The sequence below is a fragment of the Scyliorhinus torazame genome, chromosome 13 (assembly GCF_047496885.1).
Source record: "Scyliorhinus torazame isolate Kashiwa2021f chromosome 13, sScyTor2.1, whole genome shotgun sequence".
NCBI classification, from domain to species: Eukaryota; Metazoa; Chordata; class Chondrichthyes; order Carcharhiniformes; family Scyliorhinidae; genus Scyliorhinus; species Scyliorhinus torazame.
In genome coordinates this window covers 197,118,632-197,142,138 of record NC_092719.1, presented here as the reverse complement: position 1 = coordinate 197,142,138, position 23,507 = coordinate 197,118,632, and the positions used below count along the sequence as shown (strand labels likewise).

The 23,507-nt window shown below is 46.4% G+C and overlaps 1 protein-coding gene across 1 annotated transcript in view; it reads right to left on the bottom strand.

Annotated features, from left to right (window-relative positions):
• LOC140388499 (interleukin-17 receptor C-like) overlaps positions 1 to 23,507 on the bottom strand; it is a 121,609-nt gene that overhangs the window by 78,057 nt on the left and 20,045 nt on the right. Inside the window, exons 2-3 of the mRNA XM_072472788.1 lie at positions 6,558 to 6,579; positions 4,054 to 4,185 (exon numbers count right to left, since the gene is read on the bottom strand). Of these exons, the coding sequence (XP_072328889.1) occupies positions 4,054 to 4,185; positions 6,558 to 6,579 (154 nt within the window). The remainder of the gene's footprint in view (positions 1 to 4,053; positions 4,186 to 6,557; positions 6,580 to 23,507) is intronic.

Below are 23,507 nucleotides of genomic sequence, written 5' to 3'. Positions count from 1 at the left end.
AAAATGCCCAACACATCTTCCTTCCTAACAAGTATTTCCTCGAGCTTACCAATCTGTTTCACACTGTCCTCTCCAACAATATCGCCCCTCTCATTTGTAAATACAGAAGAAAAGTACTCATTCAAGACCTCTCCTATCTCTTCAGACTCAATACACAATCTCCCGCTACCGTCCTTGATCGGACCTACCCTCGCTCTAGTCATTCTCATATTTCTCACATATGTGTAAAAGGCCTTGGGGTTTTCCTTGATCCTACCCGCCAAAGATTGTTCATGCCCTCTCTTAGCTCTCCTAAACCCTTTCTTCAGTTCCCTCCTGGCTATCTTGTATCCCTCCAATGCCCTGTCTGAACCTTGTTTCCTCAGCCTTACATAAGTCACCTTTTTCCTCTTAACAAGACATTCAACCTCTCTTGTCAACCATGGTTCCCTCACTCGACCATCTCTTCCCTGCCTGACAGGGACATACATATCAAGGACACGTAGCACCTGTTCCTTGAACAAGTTCCACATTTCACTTGTGTCCTTCCCTGCCAGCCTATGTTCCCAACTTATGCACTTCAATTCTTGTCTGACAACATCGTATTTACCCTTCCCCCAATTGTAAACCTTGCCCTGTTGCACGTACCTATCCCTCTCCATTACTAAAGTGAAAGTCACAGAATTGTGGTCACTATCTCCAAAATGCTCCCCCACTAACAAATCTATCACTTGCCCTGGTTCATTACCCAGTACTAAATCCAATATTGCCCCTCCTCTGGTTGGACAATCTACATACTGTGTTAGAAAAGCTTCCTGGACACACTGCACAAACACCACCCCATCCAAACTATTTGATCTAAAGAGTTTCCACTCAATATTTGGGAAGTTAAAGTCGCCCATGACTACTACCCTATGACTTCTGCACCTTTCCAAAATCTGTTTCCCAATCTGTTCCTCCACATCTCTGCTACTATTGGGGGGCCTATAGAAAACTCCTAACAAGGTGACTGCTCCTTTCCTATTTCTGACTTCAACCCATACTACCTCAATAGGGTGATACTCCTCAAACTGCCTTTCTGCAGCTGTTATACTATCTCTAATTAATAATGCCACCCCCCCACCTCTTTTACCACCCTCCCTAATCTTATTGAAACATCTATAACCAGGGACCTCCAACAACCATTTCTGCCCCTCTTTTATCCAAGTTTCCGTGATGGCCACCACATCGTAGTCCCAAGTACCGATCCATGCCTTAAGTTCACCCACCTTATTCCTGATGCTTCTTGCGTTGAAGTATACACACTTCAACCCATCTCCGTGCCTGCAAATACTCTCCTGTGTCAGTGTTCCCTTCCCCACTGCCTCATTACAAGCTTTGGCGTCCGGAATATCGGCTACCTTAGTTGCTGGACTACAAATCCGGTTCCCATTCCCCTGCCAAATTAGTTCAAACCCTCCCGAAGAGTACTAGCAAACCTCCCTCCCAGGATATTAGTGCCCCTCTGGTTCAGGTGCAACCCGTCCTGCTTGTACAGGTCCCACCTTCCCCAGAATGCGCTCCAATTATCCAAATACCTGAAGCCCTCCCTCCTACACCATTCCTGCAGCCACGTGTTCAACTGCACTCTCTCTCTATTCCTAGCCTCGCTATCACGTGGCACCGGCAACAAACCAGAGATGACAACTCTGTCTGTCCTGGCTTTCAACTTCCAGCCTAACTCCCTAAACTTGTTTATTACCTCCACACCCCTTTTCCTACCTATGTCGTTGGTACCAATGTGCACCACGACTTCTGGCTGCTCCCCCTCCCCCTTAAGGATCCTGAAGACACGATCCGAGACATCCCTGGCCCTGGCACCCGGGAGGCAACATACCTTCCGGGAGTCTCGCTCGCGACCACAGAATCTCCTATCTATTCCCCTAACCATTGAATCTCCTACAACTATTGCTTTTCTATTCTCCCCCCTTCCCTTCTGGTTTCAGGGACAATTGTCGTTCTGAATGACCAGTTAAGCTCTTATTTTCTTGGTATTGCTTTTGAGACGGGAAAACTGGCCAGGCTGACCAGGGTAACATCTTTCCCTTGGAAGAGGGTCTGTTATTCCCATCTGAGCAGTCACCTCAACACCACACTGAACCGTTAGCGTAGAATGGGGTTTGAACCCTGAGACAAGAGTGCTCACTGCCATACCCTGGCAATGCTACATTCACTAGGCATTACTACTGTGATATTTCTTCAGCTAGGTAGAAATTCGGGGGGGGGGGGGGGGGGGGGCACACTGTTCCCTGTCGAGCCCATAATTGTGGGGGACCAAATTTCAGGTTTGACCGTGCATGCTCAATAAACAACAGGGAGATTTTTAATTCAGGGCCTAATGGTGCCAAATTCAGCAGGAACTGTTTTAATAAGGACACGGGGCTTCCTCACTGGGTAAAGTAAGAACAAAGTTTTATTTACACGAGTGATATATATGCTACCCGGGAGATTCCTACTGGGTTTCTCTCTGGTTGGTGCCTTACTGGCCGACCTCATATATTCTGGGTAATTAAGATACCCCGCCCCTAGTGGGGGAAACTTGTACTCCGCAAGGAGCACGGGGAAGACAAGCATTCCCACCCCCTGGTCACATGAGGGGTATTACACCTGTGCTGCACATGCTCAACAGCGACTGAGAAATTGGTTTTGCACCAGAAAAACTGCAGCAAAATGGATACACAGAGGGTGGTGGGAATCTGGAACTTACTGGCTGAAAGGGTGGCAGGGGTAGGAACCCTCACAACATTCAAGAAGCATTTTGATGAGCACTTGAAATGCTACAGCAGATGTGGCTATGGACCAACTGCTGTAAATGGAATTAGAATAGGTATGTGTTTGATGGCCTGCGCACACACGATGTGCAGAAGGGCCTCTTTCTGTGCTGTAAAACATGGTTCTATGTTATCAGCCCAAAGCTGAATTCTGGATTCCATATTGTATTGAGTAATGATTCAGGTAGATGCATGGTCTTCCCAAGGAAAGCACAAGGTGGGAATGGGGCGCTTTATGGCCCACAGTGATTTTATCTCGGAGGTGGTCTTGTGGCGAGGTGGGTAGCGACCCGGTCTCTGAGCCAGCAAGCTCTTGGTTCGAGTCCCGCCCCAGAATTTGATAGCCACGGAAGGCGCGTTAATAGCAAGGCCAAACAGGTTTAGTGTCAACCTTCCAACACGTCAGTGGCTGGCAGCAAGAGCAAGAGACATTCCTGGTCAGTCATAATGCACAGTGACGATTATCGCCTCGGGCAATAGGCAAGCAACTTGTTCCAGGTAAAACTAGCTGTGGAAACAAATATATTTATACTCGGGAAAAAGAAGAGAACAACAACAAGCACTTGAGGTGATTAGAACAGATGCACTTTATGGAGAGTTAGATAAACAAGTGAGGGAAATAAAGTAGGACCTTTGATGAGGTCAGGTGAAGATGGGGAGGAGGGGGTTTGTAATTGAACATAAACACTGGTACGGACCGAATGGCCTGTTTCTGTTGTATATTTGTGCTGGAATACTGCCCTATTTATAGCAAGCAGGCGGAGTTCAAATTTTCACCTGTGAGTCTTGCTGGCTGCTTTCTAAAAACAAGTGCTTAATTTTATCTATAACTGGCCTCAGACTGCAGGAGACAGCAAGGATATTAAAGTGGCCTATAAGTACAGTAAAACCTTTTGCTAAGGCTCGCCATTGCTAAGATTGGCAAGTGATTGCTAACGGAATACAGCTCTCAGCAGTGGCCAATTTTTACTGAGCACAAGGAAAACAAACCTTTAACCAACTACCCTTTTGCTACGCGTTTAATAAATATTTGCATGCATAGTATAAATATATAGTTTCAAATTCATTTATGTATCTGAAGAAGCAATAGGGATTTATATCTGAACGCAACGCTAGGCACTGTGTCCACTAAAAACACTTCCTTAGATATTCAATGTCAGTGGAAATCACTGCAGTTTCTGAATGATTGCAGTCTTGAAATTCCTGAATGTTTGGGCAGTTTGACATTATTAATATTTAGTTCTTCAGTTTTCCTCACTCTTACCTTCCATTGTTATAGTCAGCTGGACACGAATACATGGGGTGCAAGACTCGTTTTCGTCACAGTAGAGTATGGTGGAAGTTGTTAAGTTAGTCAGGAGCAGTGTGTTCGCTTCATTATTTTGTTCACAGTTATCTGTTGATAAGATTTATTGAACAGCTCAGCATGGTAATTACATGGCGGATAGAATAGAAGGTACAAGGGTCGCTGGGCAAAGGCGGAATAACTGCTGGCGTGGGTGAAGTGATAACGTTAAAGCTCAAACATGAAATGTTGCAACAGCAGGGACAACAGCATACCTGCCCCATAATCTATAGTACGAACTTTGAAACCACAGAGAGAATTCAAGAAAGTAGATTCCATGGTACTTCACCATCTTAAGTAAGATTGACAGCATGTCATGTCTGGGTGCATGTTTCAGAAATGCTGCATGTACGAGGTGTGTCCCCCCCCCCCCCCCCCGCCGAAAATGGAAGATAAATTAAAGGCAACAAGGATGTGAGGCAGAATTTACTGTCCTCTCTTAAAAAATTTTTTTTTTAGAGTACCCAATTCTTTTTTTCCCCAATTAAGGAGCAATTTAGCGTGGCCAATTCATCTACCATACACATCTTTGGGTTGTGGGGGTCAAACCTAGGCAGACACAGGGAGAATTTGCAAACTCCGCACGGATACTGACCCGGTGCCGGGATCGAACCCGGGTCCTCGGCATCTTAAGGCAGCATTGCTAACCACTGTGCCGCCCCATTTAATGCCCTCTCCTGATGATAATTTGGTAACTGAGGGGCATCCCTGCCCTCACTCAACTATGGCCTGGCTCCCTCAGTGATCCCAGGAAACTCCGCGTATGTTGACGACACCAGCCGTCGCTCCTGCTGGCAATGGACAGCTCAGGGGTTGGGATTTCTAACCCCCACCCCCAACCCTGGTGTCCTTAGTCCCAGGAAAGGCCCATCATTGGCCAGTTAAGTTTGCGTTAAGCATTCAATTCCTCTGAGCCTTTCTCAAAAGGAGGTGACTCGCGGTTCCTGCCTTCTCTCCAGCTGGCGAGCAAGACCCAGGGGTTTCTGCAAAGTATGATGAGGATTAATTAAGACATCAGAGAATAAAAACAGAAAGTGCCGGAAATATTCAGCAGGTCTGGCAGAGGGACCTCTCACCACAGAGGAACAGAGTATCAGACCTGCCTTGAAAGCTGCATTCATAGCATGGCCAAATAGATTTACCCACCTGTTAATCCTTTCAATACGCCCGGTGGCAGGTGGTAAGACTGCCAGAAGGCAGCGCCAAACCACTGCGGTATTTTGCCAAGCATAATCATGGGCCAAACCAATGGACGTTGATGGTCGCCAATGCACTCTGAGAGCCTGGTACCTGAACGGTGATGGTGGTGTTGGGGGGGGGGGGGGGGCAGTACTTTCTGTTTGTTTTTCAGATGTCCAGCAGCCACTGTATTTCGCTTTCGTTCGGTTGAAGAGGAGGTTTTCAGGAAAGACACACGAGAGGAACTTGATCAGCAAGATACAGTTCCTTGAGTGCACACTTAGGAGAGAGAAACTAGAATGCGTGGCAGTGACAGGGAAGCAGAATATGGGGGAGACAAAGGAGGAAATACAGTGACAATTTAAGAACAACAGGTGAAAAATGTTGGCTCCCTGATGTGCCATCAATTATAACAAAGACGAGTTGTGGAACGAAACTGTGGCTTTAATAAGCTAAACGAGAACCTGCTGGCAACTGATCCTGAACTGGGGCAGGGCCAGAGGTCGGCCACCTTTATACAGAGCCTGAGGGGAGGAGCCACAGGCGGAGCCAGCAGAGACAACAAACAATATATACAATACAGTAACTGTGGTTTACCACAATATATACAATACAGTAACAGTGGTTTACCACAATATATATAATATAGTAACAGTGGTTACCACAATATATATAATACAGTAACAGTGGTTACCACACTCCCATCAAGGACTGTGAAAGTTGGAGAGCCAAGATCATTGGTGTTGTAGTAAAACGAATCAGCCAAAGAAGTTGGGCGGGATTCTCCATCCGTGCCTGCCCAGCGACTGGAGAATCCTTCCGGAGGTCTATGGACTTTTCCATTGTCCCGGTCTCGCCCGTGACAATCTTGTGGCGGGCGGGGTGGAAGAATCAAGCCCGTAACCTCTCCAGATTTTACATTCTGTAGCCAATTATGTTCCAATTGGAGTTCATAGTCATGTGACAGTAGCCTATGTAAATTAGGGACAGGGACTCTGATTGTTAAATTCAACAGCAATTGCCCTTCGAGATGACAGCGTGGGAGAGTTTGTGATGTGGGCTGGTCCCATTTTTGCCACTGTTGGAAAATGGAGGCTTAAAAATTTTAATATATTTTTGGAGACTGTTAATCAAGCTAAACATTAAAGGACAGCATATAATTCACAGCTAGATCACTGGTATGGCAATGATGCCAACAGAGGTGGTCTTACTATAAAATACTATTTCCAAAATAGGATACTTACACTTGGCTTCACATGAGAAGGCCTGCAAAGAAAAGGAGAGAAAAACACGTTTCAAAATTGAAGTGAGTAAAATTATAGCAATTTCATCTTAATAATAATATTTATTATTGTCACAAGGAGGCTTACATTAACACTGCAATAAAATTACTGTGAAAAAACCCTAGTCGCCACATTCCGGCGCCTGTTCGGGTACACTGAGGGAGAATTCAGAATGTCCAATTCACCTAACAGCACGTCTTTCAGGACTTGTGGGAGGAAACCAGAGCACCCAGGGGAAACCCACGCAGACACGGGGAGAAAGTGCAGACTCCGCACAGACAGTGACCCAAGCAGGAATTGAACCTGGGACCATGGCGCTGTGAAGCAACAGAGCTAACCACTGTGCTACTGTGCCGCCCTTCCTATTCGAGAGAACCCCGCCCCCCCCCCCCCAAAAGCATGAATATCTGAAATTCCAGTGCATGGCATATGCTTCTCCATCTCATAGTGGTCACAAAATGAAGGGCAAAGTTCGGAAATGACTTCTTTCCAATGCTGACACATGGAAGATGATAACATGTATTTATAATAGTGCCTGAATTGTAGTCAACAGCCCAAGGCACTGCCTGCAGGGGAAGCAGATTTTCAATAGAAAGAGGAGAGAAAACTAAATCAAAGTCATGAAAATTAAGACAAAGACTTTTGCCACCTCAGGGCGTCCACCCCAGGACATTCTGAAACACTCACACACAATTAAGAACTTTTGAAGTGTATTTATTGTTGCAGTGTAGGAAGTGCGGCAGCCAATATGCACATAACAAACTTTCAGAAACAGCAATGTTTTTGGAAGATTGGTTGAGGGATAGATATTGACCAGGACACTGGAGAGAGCTCGCTTGATCTTCGTTGAAACAGTATCATTGAGGGTCAGTGAAGGTGAAGGTTAGTGACAGTGAGGGGTCAGTGTCCATGTGGATGAATCAGGCCATCATTCCCTTATGACCTGATGTCTGCGTGTTTCTTAATGTCTGTATATAAAGATGCTGGAATTTTTAACCCCCCCCCCCAAAAAAAAGAAACAGTATCATTGGGTCTTTAAACCCCCCACCCCCCCACCTCAAGCAAGACGACATGGCCTCAATTTAACCAGCACCTAGAGATCCAGAACACAAAACGTTTCAAGGATACGTAGGTGAAAACATGAGTGTAATCATTGCTGTGATGACTGTGTCGCAACTAATTTTCTAATAATTGTCAGAAGACAGTATACAGTTAACCAGCAGGAAATGGGTGACTCATTCTGGTCGAGCAAGATGCCATTCTTCACATTACTAGCAGTCTGTGCTCCTCCCAAGCCTGGAATCAAAATCTGTTGAGTCACACAGCTCCTTCTCCCAAATCTGAGGCAAGTACATTTCTTGTCATTGTCCTGAAAACAGTCCCTCAATGCTAGCCTGTGGTCACTGCAGGAACTCCACTTGACCATAACTGATTGTGCGCCTGTCCATGGCCAGGGATAAGTTTCCCCCATCTGCTCGAATGGTCCTGACAAGGGCTTTCTTTCCCACCACTGCCCAACCTCCAAAGTGTTAACAGCTGGAACATAAGTATCCAGGAACATTAAAATACCAGCCAGTGACTCCAGCTTTTCTCTCAGACTAGATCTAAGCTGCAGGTTTTAAAGGCCCTCCAGCCTGCTGCAATCACACATGCTTTGCCCTGAAGGGGGCCATGCCGGGCGTCACGTGGCCTCCAAAGGTTTACAGAGGCCTGGGTCAGGAAGGTCACATGACCCCCAAAGTTCACCGCAACATCCATCCCCCCTCAGGTCCATTAGCACCTCCCCCTGGTACTGGAAATCTTGGTCTCAATAGCCCAGTCTCTCAGGGGGGCTCCACTTGCATTGGGAGTGATGAAGCGTTCTCCCTCAGGAGCTTGGGCTGGACTCTCCAATTTCGTCTGAGGGTATTAGTGGCTCCTTGGCCGTCGCTCCCCTTGCCAAATGACCACAGGTTCCGGATTTATGATGACTCCTTCGGCCACTTAGAGCCCATGATCGGTACTAACCATGGGTAGGTTGGATGTTGAAGCGGCTACTGCTTCCAGTGAAGCTCTTTTCTTCTTAATTATCCAAATGTTTCCATAGGATCTTATCCTGGATTTGTACCTCATCCTGTCTTGGGCTCAACAAACCCCCGAGACCCAGTGAGCTTCATTTCCAGAGTTCCTTATGAAAATTGGGTCAATTATTTCAAATGCTCTCTAGGCCCTCGATGAGTCATGGTGCCTTTTTTGGAGATCTTGCCTGGATGGCACCCTCCCTGCCAAATTCAGGAAGATCAGGCTCAGTCTGTTCCCCAAACGTTGGTCCGTCAGCACCTCCTATCATGGAATGGGGAGTAATCCTATACAACAACAAAAAAAATGTGAAACCGTGGTCGCCAATGAGTCCGGCGACTGGTTCCTCATTCTGGCTTTGAAGGTCTGCACAGCATACTCCGCCAACATGTTCAACGACGGATGCTGATTTTATGTGCCCATTAAAAGGCAAACTGCTGGAATGCCATACTGGCAAACGCGGTGCCATTGTCCGAAACAAGGCTCTTGGGAAACACCATGAACACAAAAACACTGGCAAAAACACTAGTCTGTAACCGCTCGGCACTCACAAACGATGAAGTGAACATCTGGTATACGTCCATCCATTTTGAATGGGTGTCTACCAACAAAAGGAACATGGTCCCCATGAAAGGCCCCACAAAGTCGATGTGTACCCTCACCCAAGGCCTTATTCCCAAGGGTGCAGAGGGGCGGGGACAAGTTCCGCTGTTCTTGACACTGGTCGATCGCGGTAGTAATGTCGGCATCGATGCCAGGCCACCACACATAGTTCCATGCCGAGATCTTCGATTTAGATATGCCCAGATGGGCATTATGCAACTCCTCCAATAACAGCTGTCTACTGGGGCCTGGAATAATGACACACGAACCCCACAGGAGCGCACCATCCTCATAGCTCAACTCATGTCTCCTCGTCAAATAGCTCTTTAATGTTTCCGAAACAGTATTAGAGAAAACACCATTCAAAATCAAATGCTTCATTTTTGACAGGATATGGTCTTTTTGAGTCTAAGACCCGAATTGGGTTGTGGACACATGGGAGCATCTCTTGGAAGTTTAAAGTCATCACGACTTCCTCAGGCACCAGTGGAGACTTGGAATTTTGGGCTAACAGGAGACGGCTGAAGGCATCGACGTGACATATCTGGGCACCAGGCTGATGCTCCACAGTATATTCATAGGCTGACAGTAGCAACACCTGGCGTTGTATTCAGGCAGAGGCAATGTGTGTGATCCTTCACCAATGTGAAATACTGTCCATAGACATATTGGTGGAATTTCTTAATGCTGAACACGACTGCCAACGCCGATTTTGAATCTCAGAGTACCCTTTCTCTGCCTCAGAGGGTTCAGGATACGTGAGCGATAGGCCTGCCTGATCCATTGGGCCATTGATGAGAAAGAATGGCTCCAATCCCATAAGGAGACGCGTCACAGGTGAGGACAATTTATTTTCGAAGGTCAAAATCAATCAATAACCCAGTGAACTGAAGGCGCTGTTTCACTTGATTGAAGGCCTCCACCTGGGATGATTTCCAAAACCATTTTTGGTGTGTCTTCAACAAAGAGGGCAGCACGGTAGCACAATGATTAACACTGTTGCTTCACAGCTCCAGGGCCCCAGGTTCGATTCCCGGCTTGGGTCACTGTCTGTGCAAAATCTGCATGTTCTCCCCGTGTCTGCATGGGTTTTCTCCGGGTGCTCCGGTTTCCTCCCACAGTTCAAAGATGTGCGGGTTAGGTGAATTGGCCGTGCTAAATGCCCTTAGTGTCCAAAAAGGTTAGACTAGGTTACGGGGATAGGGTGGAGGTGTGGGGCTTAAGTGGGATGCTCCTTCCAAGGGCCGGTGCAGACTCGATGAGCCGAATGGCCTCACACTGCAATGTAAATTCTAAAGCATGCAATGGCACTAACAGGGTGGGCAGCTTCGGAAGGAATCTACTGTAATAGTTAATTATCCCAAGAAGGACTTCAACTTACAGGATACTGCGAGGCATGGATAGAGTGGTCGTGGAGAGGATGTTTCCACTTGTAGGAAGAACTAGAACCAGAGGACACAATCTCAGACTAAAGGGACGATCCTTTCAAAAAGAGATGAGGATGAATTTCTTCAGTCAGAGGGTGGTGAATCTGTTGAACTCTTTGCCGCTGAAGGCTGTGGAGTGTCTTTGAGTCATAGTGTCTTTAAGTCAGAGATAGATAGGTTCTTGATTAATAAAGGGATCAAGGGTTATGGGGAGAAGGCAGGAGAATGGAGATGAGTAAAATATCAGCCATAATTGCATGGCGGAGCAGACTCGGTGATCCGAGTGGCCTCATTCTGCTCCTATATCTAATGGTCTTCTGCGTAGTGTTGTAGGGGCGGGCACTTCTCTGATGGTTTTTATCTTCTCTTCCACTGGGTGCTACTCTTTTGCGCCAACCCTGTACTCCAAATAGGTCACCTTGTTGGCCTGGATCATACATTTTTCCCTTTTCAAGTGCACACCAGCGTTTGAGAATCTATTGAGCACTACTTCCAAGTTGGCTAAGTGTTCCTCGCCTGAGGAACCAGTAATCAGGACATCATCTAAATAAATGGGAACTTTGGGAATTCCCTGAAACAATGTTCCATGGTGCGTTGGAAAATTGCGCGTGATGAAACGCCAAATGGTAACCAAGAGTACTCATACAAGGCTTTGTGCATGTTGATAGTAATGCACTGTCACAATGCCGCAACTAACTCCAGTTGCAAGTAAGCATGGTTCATGTCCAGTTTGGAGCATTTCAAACCCCAAGCAAGTTTAGTGTACAGGTTCTCAATCTTGGGTATGGGGTACCGGTCCAATTTGGTCGCTCAATTGACTGTTAATTTATAATCTCCGCAAATTCAAAACATCTTGTCTGGCTTGAGGACGGGTATAATGGGTGGAAAAGCTTATTTTGTACTTTCAGCTTAAAAGACAGGGTGCCATTTTCACCTTGCCTTTTATTCTAAATGCTGGCAGGGCACCATCATCAGGGTGTGGAGGATGGTTTGGAATGCATTCTAGCAAGGTGAAATGTATGACTAATCTTAAAGGTATGCATTCCATATTTAAAAGATTCTTACTGTTAGGACATTTCAAACAATGCTGGCTTTATTTTTAAAAGTTAACACACTAGGATGCCAGGTTTACTCACTTTTATTGCAAATTTGTGTCACGAGAGCCAGTACACAGCTTTGACAAAGAGTCACCCAGACTCGAAACGTGAGCTGGTTTAGCACAGGGCTAAATCGCTGGCTTTTAAAGCAGACCAAGGCAGGCCAGCAGCGCGGGTTCAATTCCCGTACCAGCCTCCCCGAACAGGCGCCGGAATGTGGCGACTAGGGGCTTTTCACAGTAAATTCATTGGAAGCCGACTTGTGACAATAAGGGATTTTCATTTCATTTTTCAGCTCCCTTTTCTCTCCACAGGTGCTGTCAGACCTGCTGCGATTGGCCAGCATTTTCTGTTTTGAGCCAGTACACACTTTGACTTTCAATTAGACAAGGAAATCACGGGAGGTACATTGCGAACCCTGTTTCCTTTTTTGAGTATGTGCAAATAGAATTAACTCAAGGGGTTGATTTATTTCGAGTTTGCTGCCGGCTTATAGAAAATTGGATCGCACCAAAATGGCAGGATTGGGAAATACAACACCGTCTATAGAGAGAGGCAAAGAAATCAAAAACATCCTTTTGTTTATAGACAGGTGGTGGGAGGAGAAATTAGTGCTGTTTAAATTACCCCCCCCCCCCCCGTAACTTATACAGTCACATTAAAAAGGTTGTAGTCTCAGCCTGTGACCTCATGAACACTATAAATCTTATAGAATTCTGAATTATAGGATTCTTTACATTTTCTGAGTGTGTTAATCTTAAGAATCTTAATAAGTTCTTAATAAGAGATCTGTTATAACATACGGTGTATATTTTTTCCGGAGACAATTTTGTTTAGTCTAAAAATTCCTGTATTGTTTTACTTTAGGGCCAAATTGTTAGTTAGTATCGCTGATTAAACTCTTCAGATTTTATTTTACTTGAGATTTTAATCTGGAAATAAATTCAAAAGGTAGATTTACCCTTGCCGGGGAGAGTAAAGGTAACAGATCGGAACAATCAAGTTAACTTGCATCTTTCCTTCTTCACAAGTGTCTCTGCAACTGGGTGAAGTGTAATAAATTATATAAATTGCCCTTTGTGGCCAGGGATGTGCAGGTTACAGGGATAGGGCACGGGAGTTGGTCTAGGTAAGGTTCTCTTTCACAGGGTCAGTGCAGACGCGCTGGGCTGAGTGGCTTCCTTCTGCAGTGTAGGGATTCTGTGATTCTATTCTATTATGAGCCAGTGTGTAATTTTACAGGCCTTTTATTTGAATGATGGAAATGTCTGGCCAAGATCTCCCTTCAAGTTTCTTGCCTCTGCTGCACTTATTTCTGTTTTCTCCTTCAGGTACACGAATGAAAGTGTTGGCTGCTCTGATCATGATGGCAAGTTAAGCAAACTGTGCAAGTTTTCCGATGCAGGGTTTCACTTGTTGGGGTTGAAGGGTTGTGGAGATCGGCAAGAAAGTGGAGTTGAGGCCAAGATTGGTTCAGCCATGATCATATTGAATGGCGGAGTAGGCTTGAAGGCCTGAATTGCTTATTCTTGCTCCTGGTTCTTATGTTCTTGTCACATTTGTTCCCCGAAAAATCCTCAAATGAAAAGAATCGCTCCTGGGGCAGGATTTTTGAAGATGTCAGGGTTTCCCACCCCACCCTGCCACCTGATGAGTCGGCAGCGAACGCATCCCCACCAATCACGTCCATTTAACCCTCCAGAGAGCATTATAATCGGCTGAGATGGGACCTCTAACCCTCACTTCGGAGGGAGTCCTGCCTCAGAGAGCTCCAGCAATCTGATTGGCTGGCAACTCTGTAGTTCCAGCAGATTCAGTGACAGCATTAGCAAGGACATGGACTACAGGAAAAGCCCCAGATGGTAAATCCCAGAATCTGGGACCAGCTAAGTGCAGGGGATCTCACAGCAGAGAGAAGAGGCAAGGCCTAGGGAGGGGATGTTGAGGGTGGGGGGTCGGGGAGGGAACAAGTTGGGGTTTTGATGGAGAGGTCAACTAGGGAAGGAGCACCTGGGGAAGGGGTGGGTGGTTGATCTTTTGGAGGGGGTGGAGTCCGTTATGGAAAGGGAGCCTCGGAGAGCAGCGCTCCTTCTCAATCTCGCTCAATTTCTGAGCAGGACAACCTACTGGTCCTCCCTTCAACGCACCCCCTCTTCCCCCCCCCCTCCCCTCACCCTCGCGCATGCCTCAAAAATTGAGACCAGGCAGGAAACACCCTCAAATTGCCAATAATTGGCCACTTAACGGCCACAAATAGGGCAAGGACAGGCTGGCTGCCGTTGGCCTAACTTGCCCCACGTAAAATTGCATAATAGGGCATTTGTGGGAGCAAAGCCTCAGGGGAATGTTATTGATGTTTCCGCCTGCAAACCCGCCTGAGAAGGGGTCGGTAAAATCCTGGCCCTGGTCCCACTGCTCACCTGAAGTGCTCCTTGAAATTGACACCCAGAGCCTGGGAATTTGCTCAGCTTCTGCTGTTGACCTTTACACCTGTGCCTCATGAGGATGAAAAGAGAGCAGATACATGGTGCTGAGATGGAGGAAGTGGACGGTAAGTGAATGAACAAGGGAGAGCCAAGAAGCCAGTCGTCCAGGCTGGACAGGAAATAGAGAAATACCGTCGTCAAACAGAAAGAAATGGGAGGGATTCCCAGAAAAAGCAGGGACTTTCTTGAAAAACTAACAATAATCCAATGTGAGAAGGAGAGGAAAAGCAGTGGGGCATTCAAGGTGTGGCATATTTGCTCCTAATGCTCCACTTTAGAGAGACATTTTCAATTGGCAAAGCATATGTACAAATCTTAATATGCTTATACTGCATTGACCAGTGGGATATTTTACAACAGGCACTTGTTTTATTTTTAAAAAATCAGCGCATATCTAACGTAATGTGCAGAGGGATGTAATAACGATGCAGTAAGAATTCTTAACTGATGAGCGCTGCTTCAAATTTGTTAATATTACCATCTCCATAATTACTCAGCAGTTGAGCTATGAATGTACTTTTGTGCACAGTTCATCGAATCCCTACAGTGCATTCGGCCCATCGAGTCTGCACAGGCCCTCTGAAAGAGCGCCCTGCCAAGAGTCAGGCCTCACCCTATCTCCACAACCCAGTAACCCCACCTAACCTTTTGAATACTAAGGGGCAATTTGCCATGGCCAATCTACCTAACCTGCATATTTTTGGATTGTGGGGTGGAAACTGGAGCACCCAGAGGAAACACACACAGACATGGGGAGAAAGTGCAAACTCTACACAAACAGTCACCCGAGGCTGGAATTGAACTCGGGTCCCTAGAGCTGTGATGCAACAGTGGCAACCACTGTGCCACTGAGCCACCCTGAAGTTCGTACAGATGTAAAATATTTAATCCTCATATAATCTCACAATACCTGCATAAAGGGATAAAAGAGTTTAACTTTAAGTATAAATGGTTAGCTCAGATAATGCAAGGTGTGTGGAAAATGTGGTTAGAAAATCAGAATCCTACAGTGCAAAAGGAGGCCATTCAGCCCATAGAGTCCACACTGACCCCCCAAAAGAGCACCCTACCCAGGCCACTCCCCGGCCTCATCCTCGTAACCCCACCTAACCTGCACATCTTTGGTTCAGAGTTATGTCAGGGAGAATGCAAAGTATCTCAGGGACTAGTTTTGATGTTTCTAATTAAGTTTATGAATCCAAGTTGTTGATCTAAGGGCAAAGTGGCCACACGCTTTTTTAATTAATTCATGTGGGCATCCTGGCTGGGCCAACATTTATTGCCCATTCCTAATTGCCCTTCAACTGAGTGGCTTGCTGGGCCATTTCAAAGGGCAGGTGACAACAATCCCAGAGGGGGTAGCTGAATCCGAGGAACTGGCACAACAATTGCAGAATGAGTTGGCAGAACATGCAAGTGGGCATGGTAATGGCAAGTGAAAGAGTACTGAAAGTGCGACACTGCACGGATTGATCTAATTCAGGCTTTTCCATATTCTTTGATGAATGCCCAAAGCTACGCCTTTGTTGAGACTTCATGTGAATTGATGCATAGCCTTGCAAAAAGGTCCAAGTGTATGTGACATATTTACATTTCCCAAAATTCATCACATGCCTACATACCAACACAAACCAAAATTACTTTGCGAATGATTAGAATCAATCTCACCTCGGTACACGTGACAATAAACAAATACATACCAGAACATTACTAACAAATAAAAACAAAAGTTTATATTGGATTTGATGATCTCTGGACGCCTCACGAGATCTAACGAGATCTCACGAGATGTCATGATCTCGATCTCACCCTCGCTGGGCGAGACCCAGATTTACATATTGAAGTGAGCAGTTACGCTCATGTCTCCCAGGCCATCGGAGCATCCCCCCACCCCCAACCGGGTGGTTGGGCTCTGGGCAGGGTGATAGCCTGGCACTCCCACTGTCACTTGGCACCTTGGCACTTCCAGGCTGGCAATGCAAAGGTGCCCAGGTGGCAGGTTGCCCGGGATCGGGCCCAGGGGTTTCGAGGACCCCCTAACAGGTAAATTGGGGGGGGGGGGGGGGGCGTTGAGAGATCTCTTCCTGCACCGACGAGCTAAGCGCGGCATCGGCGGGGCGTTCCTTGCCTAAGCGAATGGCAGGGCTGTTCTCAGCTCCACACCCCACTAAACACGCCCAAAACTGGACCCTGTTTTTTTCCTATTAAATCGTGCCCTGTGTGTCTCTCTGCACTGATGCTTCCCGGCTTGCTGGCTGTGCTTTTCCAGCACTCCGTTTTTATTCCAGATTTCAGGTATCCGCAGTATTTTACTGAAATCATTTTTTTCCACAGATTAACGCTATTTACAGAGCAACCAACAACAGTGAGTTGCCTAAGTCAGTTTGCCGATTGTTCAACCAGAAGCATAAATTGGTGTCACCAACTGCATCCATTGGCTTTGTGTCTCATCTGCTTCCTACAGTGCCAAAAAAAACATTGGCCCAATTGAAGTTGTTAGAGAGGCCACTTTGAGGACAGTCTCAGAAAAATTAATTTTGAAGCCAGGAAACACAATACAGTGAAAATAATAGTTGGCACTTACAAGCAGCAGGTGATTTATCAGAAAACTGCGGGCATTTTGCCCATGACCTGATGGTGATAGACAGAAGAGTGTAGGTAAGTTCCCTGTGATTTCCTGATGAACTGCATACTCCATTAGGCCCCGCTGGTGTTCCGGTGCCTCTTGAAGTTCCACCTCAGGTTTTTTCTGACATGAAACTAGCTTCCAAATAACCCTCACATTCGGGGAATATTGTTAATACAATCATTATGATGCTGCCACTAATAGTACCTAAAGTGCGCTGCATTTGTAAACAACTCATCAATTCTTCTGCTTTCGGAATATAGAGAATTGTAACCTGAAAGACAGACCCAAATCTTGGCTCTTTAGCAGTCCTATGCTTGTGGATAAAGCTGCAGGCAATGCCTGGCTGGTTTTATGGTGCTGTTTGTGCTTCAGTTTTACACAGAGGTTACTATTGCTGAAAATGTTATTGAGTAAAGTGCTTTCACAGCCTTTGCCAAAGCAACTCTGTTCCAAAGTTCAAGCTATGTCTATTTTAGTCACATAGGAATTTCCTATCGCTGCCAATACGTTACACCTATGTTACTTTGTTCGAGGAGTATCACCCTAATGAGGCAGTATGGGTTGAAGTCAGAAATAGGAAAGGAGCAGTCACCTTGTTAGGAGTTTTCTATAGGCCCCCCAATAGTAGCAGAGATGTGGAGGAACAGATTGGGAAACAGATTTTGGAAAGGTGCAGAAGTCACAGGGTAGTAGTCATGGGTGACTTTAACTTCCCAAATATTGAGTGGAAACTCTTTAGATCAAATAGTTTGGATGGGGTGGTGTTTGTGCAGTGTGTCCAGGAAGCTTTTCTAACACAGTATGTAGATTGTCTGACCAGAGATGGGGCAATATTGGATTTAGTACTTGGTAATGAACCAGGGCAAGTGATAAATTTGTTAGTGGGGGAGCATTTTGGAGATAGTGACCACAATTCTGTGACTTTCACTTTAGTAATGGAGAGGGATAGGTGCGTGCAACAGGGCAAGGTTTACAATTGGGGGAAGGGTAAATACGATGTTGTCAGACAAGAATTGAAGTGCATAAGTTGGGAACATAGGCTGTCAGGGAAGGACACAAGTGAAATGTGGAACTTGTTCAAGGAACAGGTACTACGTGTCCTTGATATGTATGTCCCTGTCAGGCAGGGAAGAGATGGTCGAGTGAGGGAACCATGGTTGACAAGAGAGGTTGAATGTCTTGTTAAGAGGAAAAAGGAGACTTATAGAAGGCTGAGGAAACAAGGTTCAGACAGGGCATTGGAGGGATACAAGACAGCCAGGAGGGAACTGAAGAAAGGGATTAGGAGAGCTAAGAGAGGGCATGAACAATCTTTGGTGGGTAGGATCAAGGAAAACCCCAAGGCCTTTTACACATATGTGAGAAATATGAGAATGACTAGAGCGAGGGTAGGTCCGATCAAGGACAGTAGCGGGAGATTGTGTATTGAGTCTGAAGAGATAGGAGAGGTCTTGAACGAGTACTTTTCTTCTGTATTTACAAATGAGAGGGGCGATATTGTTGGAGAGGACAGTGTGAAACAGATTGGTAAGCTCGAGGAAATACTTGTTAGGAAGGAAGATGTGTTGGGCATTTTGAAAAACTTGAGGATAGACAAGTCCCCCGGGCCTGACGGGATATATCCAAGGATTCTATGGGAAGCAAGAGATGAAATTGCAGAGCCGTTGGCAATGATCTTTTCGTCCTCACTGTCAACAGGGGTGGAACCAGGGGATTGGAGAGTGGCGAATGTCGTGCCCCTGTTCCAAAAAGGGACTAGGGAGAACCCTGGGAATTACAGGCCAGTTAGTCTTACTTCGGTGGTAGGCAAAGTAATGGATAGGGTACTGAACGATAGGATTTCTGAGCATCTGGAAAGACACTGCTTGATTAGGGATAGTCAGCACGGATTTGTGAGGGGTAGGTCTTGCCTTACAAGTCTTATTGAATTCTTTGAGGAGGCGACCAAGCATGTGGATGAAGGTAAAGCAGTGGATGTAGTGTACATGGATTTTAGTAAGGCATTTGATAAGGTTCCCCATGGTCGGCTTATGCAGAAAGTAAGGAGGCATGGGATAGTGGGAAATTTGGCCAGTTGGATAATGAACTGGCTAACCGATAGAAGTCAGAGAGTGGTGGTGGATGGCAAATATTCAGCCTGGATCCCAGTTACCAGTGGCGTACCGCAGGGATCAGTTCTGGGTCCTCTGCTGTTTGTGATTTTCATTAATGACTTGGATGAGGGAGTTGAAGGGTGGGTCAGTAAATTTGCAGACGATACGAAGATTGGTGGAGTTGTGGATAGTAAGGAGGGCTGTTGTCGGCTGCAAAGAGACATAGATAGGATGCAGAGCTGGGCTGAGAAGTGGCAGATGGAGTTTAACCCTGAAAAGTGTGAGGTTGTCCATTTTGGAAGGACAAATATGAATGCGGAATACAGGGTTAACGGTAGAGTTCTTGGCAATGTGGAGGAGCAGAGAGAACTTGGGGTCTATGTTCAAACATCTTTGAAAGTTGCCACTCAAGTGGATAGAGCTGTGAAGAAGGCCTATGGTGTGCTCGCGTTCATTAACAGAGGGATTGAATTTAAGAGCTGTGAGGTGATGATGCAGCTGTACAAAACTTTGGTAAGGCCACATTTGGAGTACTGTGTACAGTTCTGGTCGCCTCATTTTAGGAAGGATGTGGAAGCTTTGGAAAAGGTGCAAAGAAGATTTACCAGGATGTTGCCTGGAATGGAGAGTAGGTCTTACGAGGAAAGGTTGAGGGTGCTCGGCCTTTTCTCATTAGAACGGAGAAGGATGAGGGGCGACTTGATAGAGGTTTTTAAGATGATCAGGGGAATAGATAGAGTAGACAGTCAGAGACTTTTTCCCCGGGTGGAACAAACCATTACAAGGGGACATAAATTTAAGGTGAAAGGTGGAAGATATAGGAGGGATATCAGAGGTAGGTTCTTTACCCAGAGAGTAGTGGGGGCATGGAATGCACTGCCTGAGTCGGAAACATTAGGGACCTTCAAGCAGCTATTGGATAGGTACATGGATTACGGTAAAATGATATAGTGTAGATTTATTTGTTCTTAAGGGCAGCAAGGTAGCATTGTGGATAGCACAATTGCTTCACAGCTCCAGGGTCCCAGGTTCGATTCCGGCTTGGGTCACTGTCTGTGCGGAGTCTGCACGTCCTCCCAGTGTCTGCGTGGGTTTCCTCCGGGTGCTGCGGTTTCCTCCCACAGTCCAAAGATGTGCAGGTTAGGTGGATTGACCATGATAAATTGCCCTTAAGTGTCCAAAATTGCCCTTGGTGTTGGGTGGAGGTGTTGAGTTTGGGTAGGGTGCTCTTTCCAAGAGCCGGTGCGGACTCAAAGGGCCGAATGGCCTCCTTCTGCCCTGTAAATTCAATGATAATCTATGATTAATCTAGGGCAAAGGTTCGGCACAACATCGTGGGCCGAAGGGCCTGTTCTGTGCTGTATTTTCTATGTTCTATGTTCTATGTATCACTCAGTGAAGTATTTACTCTTTTAGTCAGGCTAACACTGGGTCAGTTGGATTTATTCCCTCCTCCTACTCAAAATAGTTTTGTGTTTTTAATATGGATTTTCGTCCCCTCTGAGGTTCCCCAATCAGCCCTCTCATATCTGTCTCCAAGTTGTCAGCACCTGTCTGTAACTCCTTGCAAAGGTGCAGCATAAGAGTTACAACTGACCTGGTCTCCGGACATTCTCCTTGGCTTTCATGCGATAAATTCCTCCAATGGGTCAAGGGTCACTGGGAGAGGAGGGGGGAGGTGTGATTCTGAATTTGGTCAACAAGTGTCAGATACTCACCATCGAATCAGTTGCCCATTCTATATCTTTTCAAATTGTCAGAGACTACCCCCTCCATGAGGGAATCATTTACATACAGGTTTGTCTCCAAACTAGTTGATGCAATGTGTTCCTCCACTAATTTAACATTCAATTCCATGTACTAATTGTTTTGTTATGCTCTTGACGTAGCACAAGCTGCTTCCTTGATGTACACTCTGACAAAGGAAGGTTCAGACTGGGAGATAGCTTTAACACATTTATTAAACTATTAACAATTCTCCTACTTGGATTCGACTCTCCTGTTAATTCTGCTATAGCTACTCAGACTGACTAACCAGTCTGCTACAATCCACATGGTGGGTGTGATGTGTTTCAATCAACCCTGTCTGTACTCACTAAGTGTCACCACTGGAAAGAGAAAGATCATGTGTGCTGTGTCCTTTTATATGGGTAGCCCCCTTGTGGTAGTGTCACCTCTGTGTGTGTCTTGACTGCCCATTGGTCGTGTCCTTTCTTACTGACCTATTGGTTGAATGTCTGTGTGTCATGTTTCTGGTGCCCCCTCTAGTGTCTAGCTAGGTGTAGTGTATGTACATTAACCCCTTGTGTATTTCCAGTAATGCATATCACCACACTAAAGTCGGTGGAGTTGTGGACAGTGCGGAAGGATGTTACAAGTTAGAGGGACATAGATAAGCTGCAGCGCTGGCCTTAGAGGTGGCAAATGGAGTTTAATGTAGAAAAGTGTGAGGTGATTCATTTTGGAAGGAATAACAGGAAGACAGAGTACTGGGCTAATGGTAAGATTCTTGGCAGTGTGGAAGAGCAGAGCGATCTCGGTGTCCATGTACATAGATCCCTGAAAGTTGCCACCCAGGTTGAGAGGGTTGTTAAGAAAGTGTACGGTGTGTTAGCTTTTATTGATAGAGGGATTGAGTTTCGGAGCCATGAGGTCATGTTACAGCTGTACAAAACTCTGGTGCGGCCGCATTTGGAGTATTGCGTGCAATTCTGGTCGCCGCATTATAGGACGGATGTGGAAGCATTGGAAAGTGTGCAGAGGAGATTTACCAGAATGTTGCCTGGTATGGAGGGAAGATCTTATGAGGAAACTGAGGGACTTGAGGCTGTTATCGTTAGAGAGAAGAAGGTTAAGAGGTGACTTAATTGAGGCATACAAGATGATCAGAGGATTGGATAGGGTGGACAGTGAGAGCCTTTTTCCTCGGATGGTGATGTCTAGCACGAGGGGACATAGTTTTAAATTGAGGGGAGATAGATATAAGACAGGTGTCAGAGATAGGTTCTTTACTCAGGGAGTAGTAAGGGCGTGGAATGCCCTGACTGCAACAGCAGTGGACTCGCCAACACTAAGGGCATTCAAATGGTCATTGGATAGACATATGGACGATAAGGGGATAGTGTAGATGGGCTTTAGAGTGGTTTCAAAGGTCGGCGCAACATCGAGGGCCGAAGGGCCTGTACTGCGCTGTAATGTTCTATGTTCTAATTAGATGTGCATTGTTCAAGTTTGTACACCAAAGAGTCTTGGCAACAATTTCTTGTCAATATAATTTAAACTGTCCTCCCCCACTCGTTTCTTTATTCTTCAAATCCATGTGCACGGTTCAGCTTCAGCGATTACCATTACCATTACGGCAAAACCCCCCCCCCCCCCCCCCGCTCCCAAGGATTCAGAAGCTCGGAATTCCTATGACATGCATGGAGCTATGGATAGTGATGGTAGAGGTTCCAATTTCCTTTCCATCACATGGCTGACCAGAATCTCTCCTGCTTTTACAGCCCACCATTGGTGGATGTAGGGAGTTACAAGCTGATACTCAACCTGTTTAGCCGCATTATGAACACACCTTCTTTGGCCATCAGGTCCCACAGTGGGACTTGAACCCAGAGCTTCTGACTCAGAGGCAGGGACACTACTCACTGTGCCACAAGCCCTCCATCACAGATTCTATGCCTGTGGAATCTGCAAGTGCAATATGTTCAATCGTGAGGTGCTACATTATTCCAAGAAGGATTGCGTCATGAGGTGGATTTTCCTATGGTGTTGGGGGAGGTGAAACTTGAGTCCACTCATATTGCCAGTATCAATTTCCTGACATTTTCATCAAAAGTGAGGGGAGCGATTGAACAGGAAGGTTTCTAAGTGTCATTTCAGGCTGGTTTAGCTGGGGTTTTTACCTTGGCTCTGTCGGCGAGTTCCCTTCCATTATCTAGCGACGTTTGGTCGCTTTTTTGGGCCCTGGGGAGTTTCTCTCCGGACTAGCCCACACTGGGAGCTGAACTCGCTGCCAGACTGGCTCCCCAGAAATCAGGCCACCATTTTGAAAGGATGCCCCGATCTCTCAGTGAGTTTGAGGACCCCCACAACCCCCACCCATGGGCAATATCATCCCCAAACACATGGGCATTACCACCCCCCCCTTCCCCCCACCAAATGAGGACAGCCCACTATGAGGTCACTGAGGGCCCCCTTTCAGGCCTTCTCATGTCCCTTTCAAGCCCCTCATCCCTCCTTCACCCCCCTCAACCTGCAGGAGGCCCCTTCATATTCATCCTTCACTCCCCCACCCTTCCCTCTTTACATGGGCATGGTCCCCCTCTGGCTCTGACTCTTGGCTGTGCTTCTGCCAGCCTGACAGTGCCAGAGCGTCACCCTGCTCTTTCCCAGGGGCCTCCATGGCCTGGGAGACCCCCCCAGGTGCAGTTCCGCCTGGTCCATGTTTGGTGGACCAGTACTAATCAGCACCCGGCTGGGGTCTCCCTGGGGAGGCCATAGATGCCGGGAGCCAGTTAG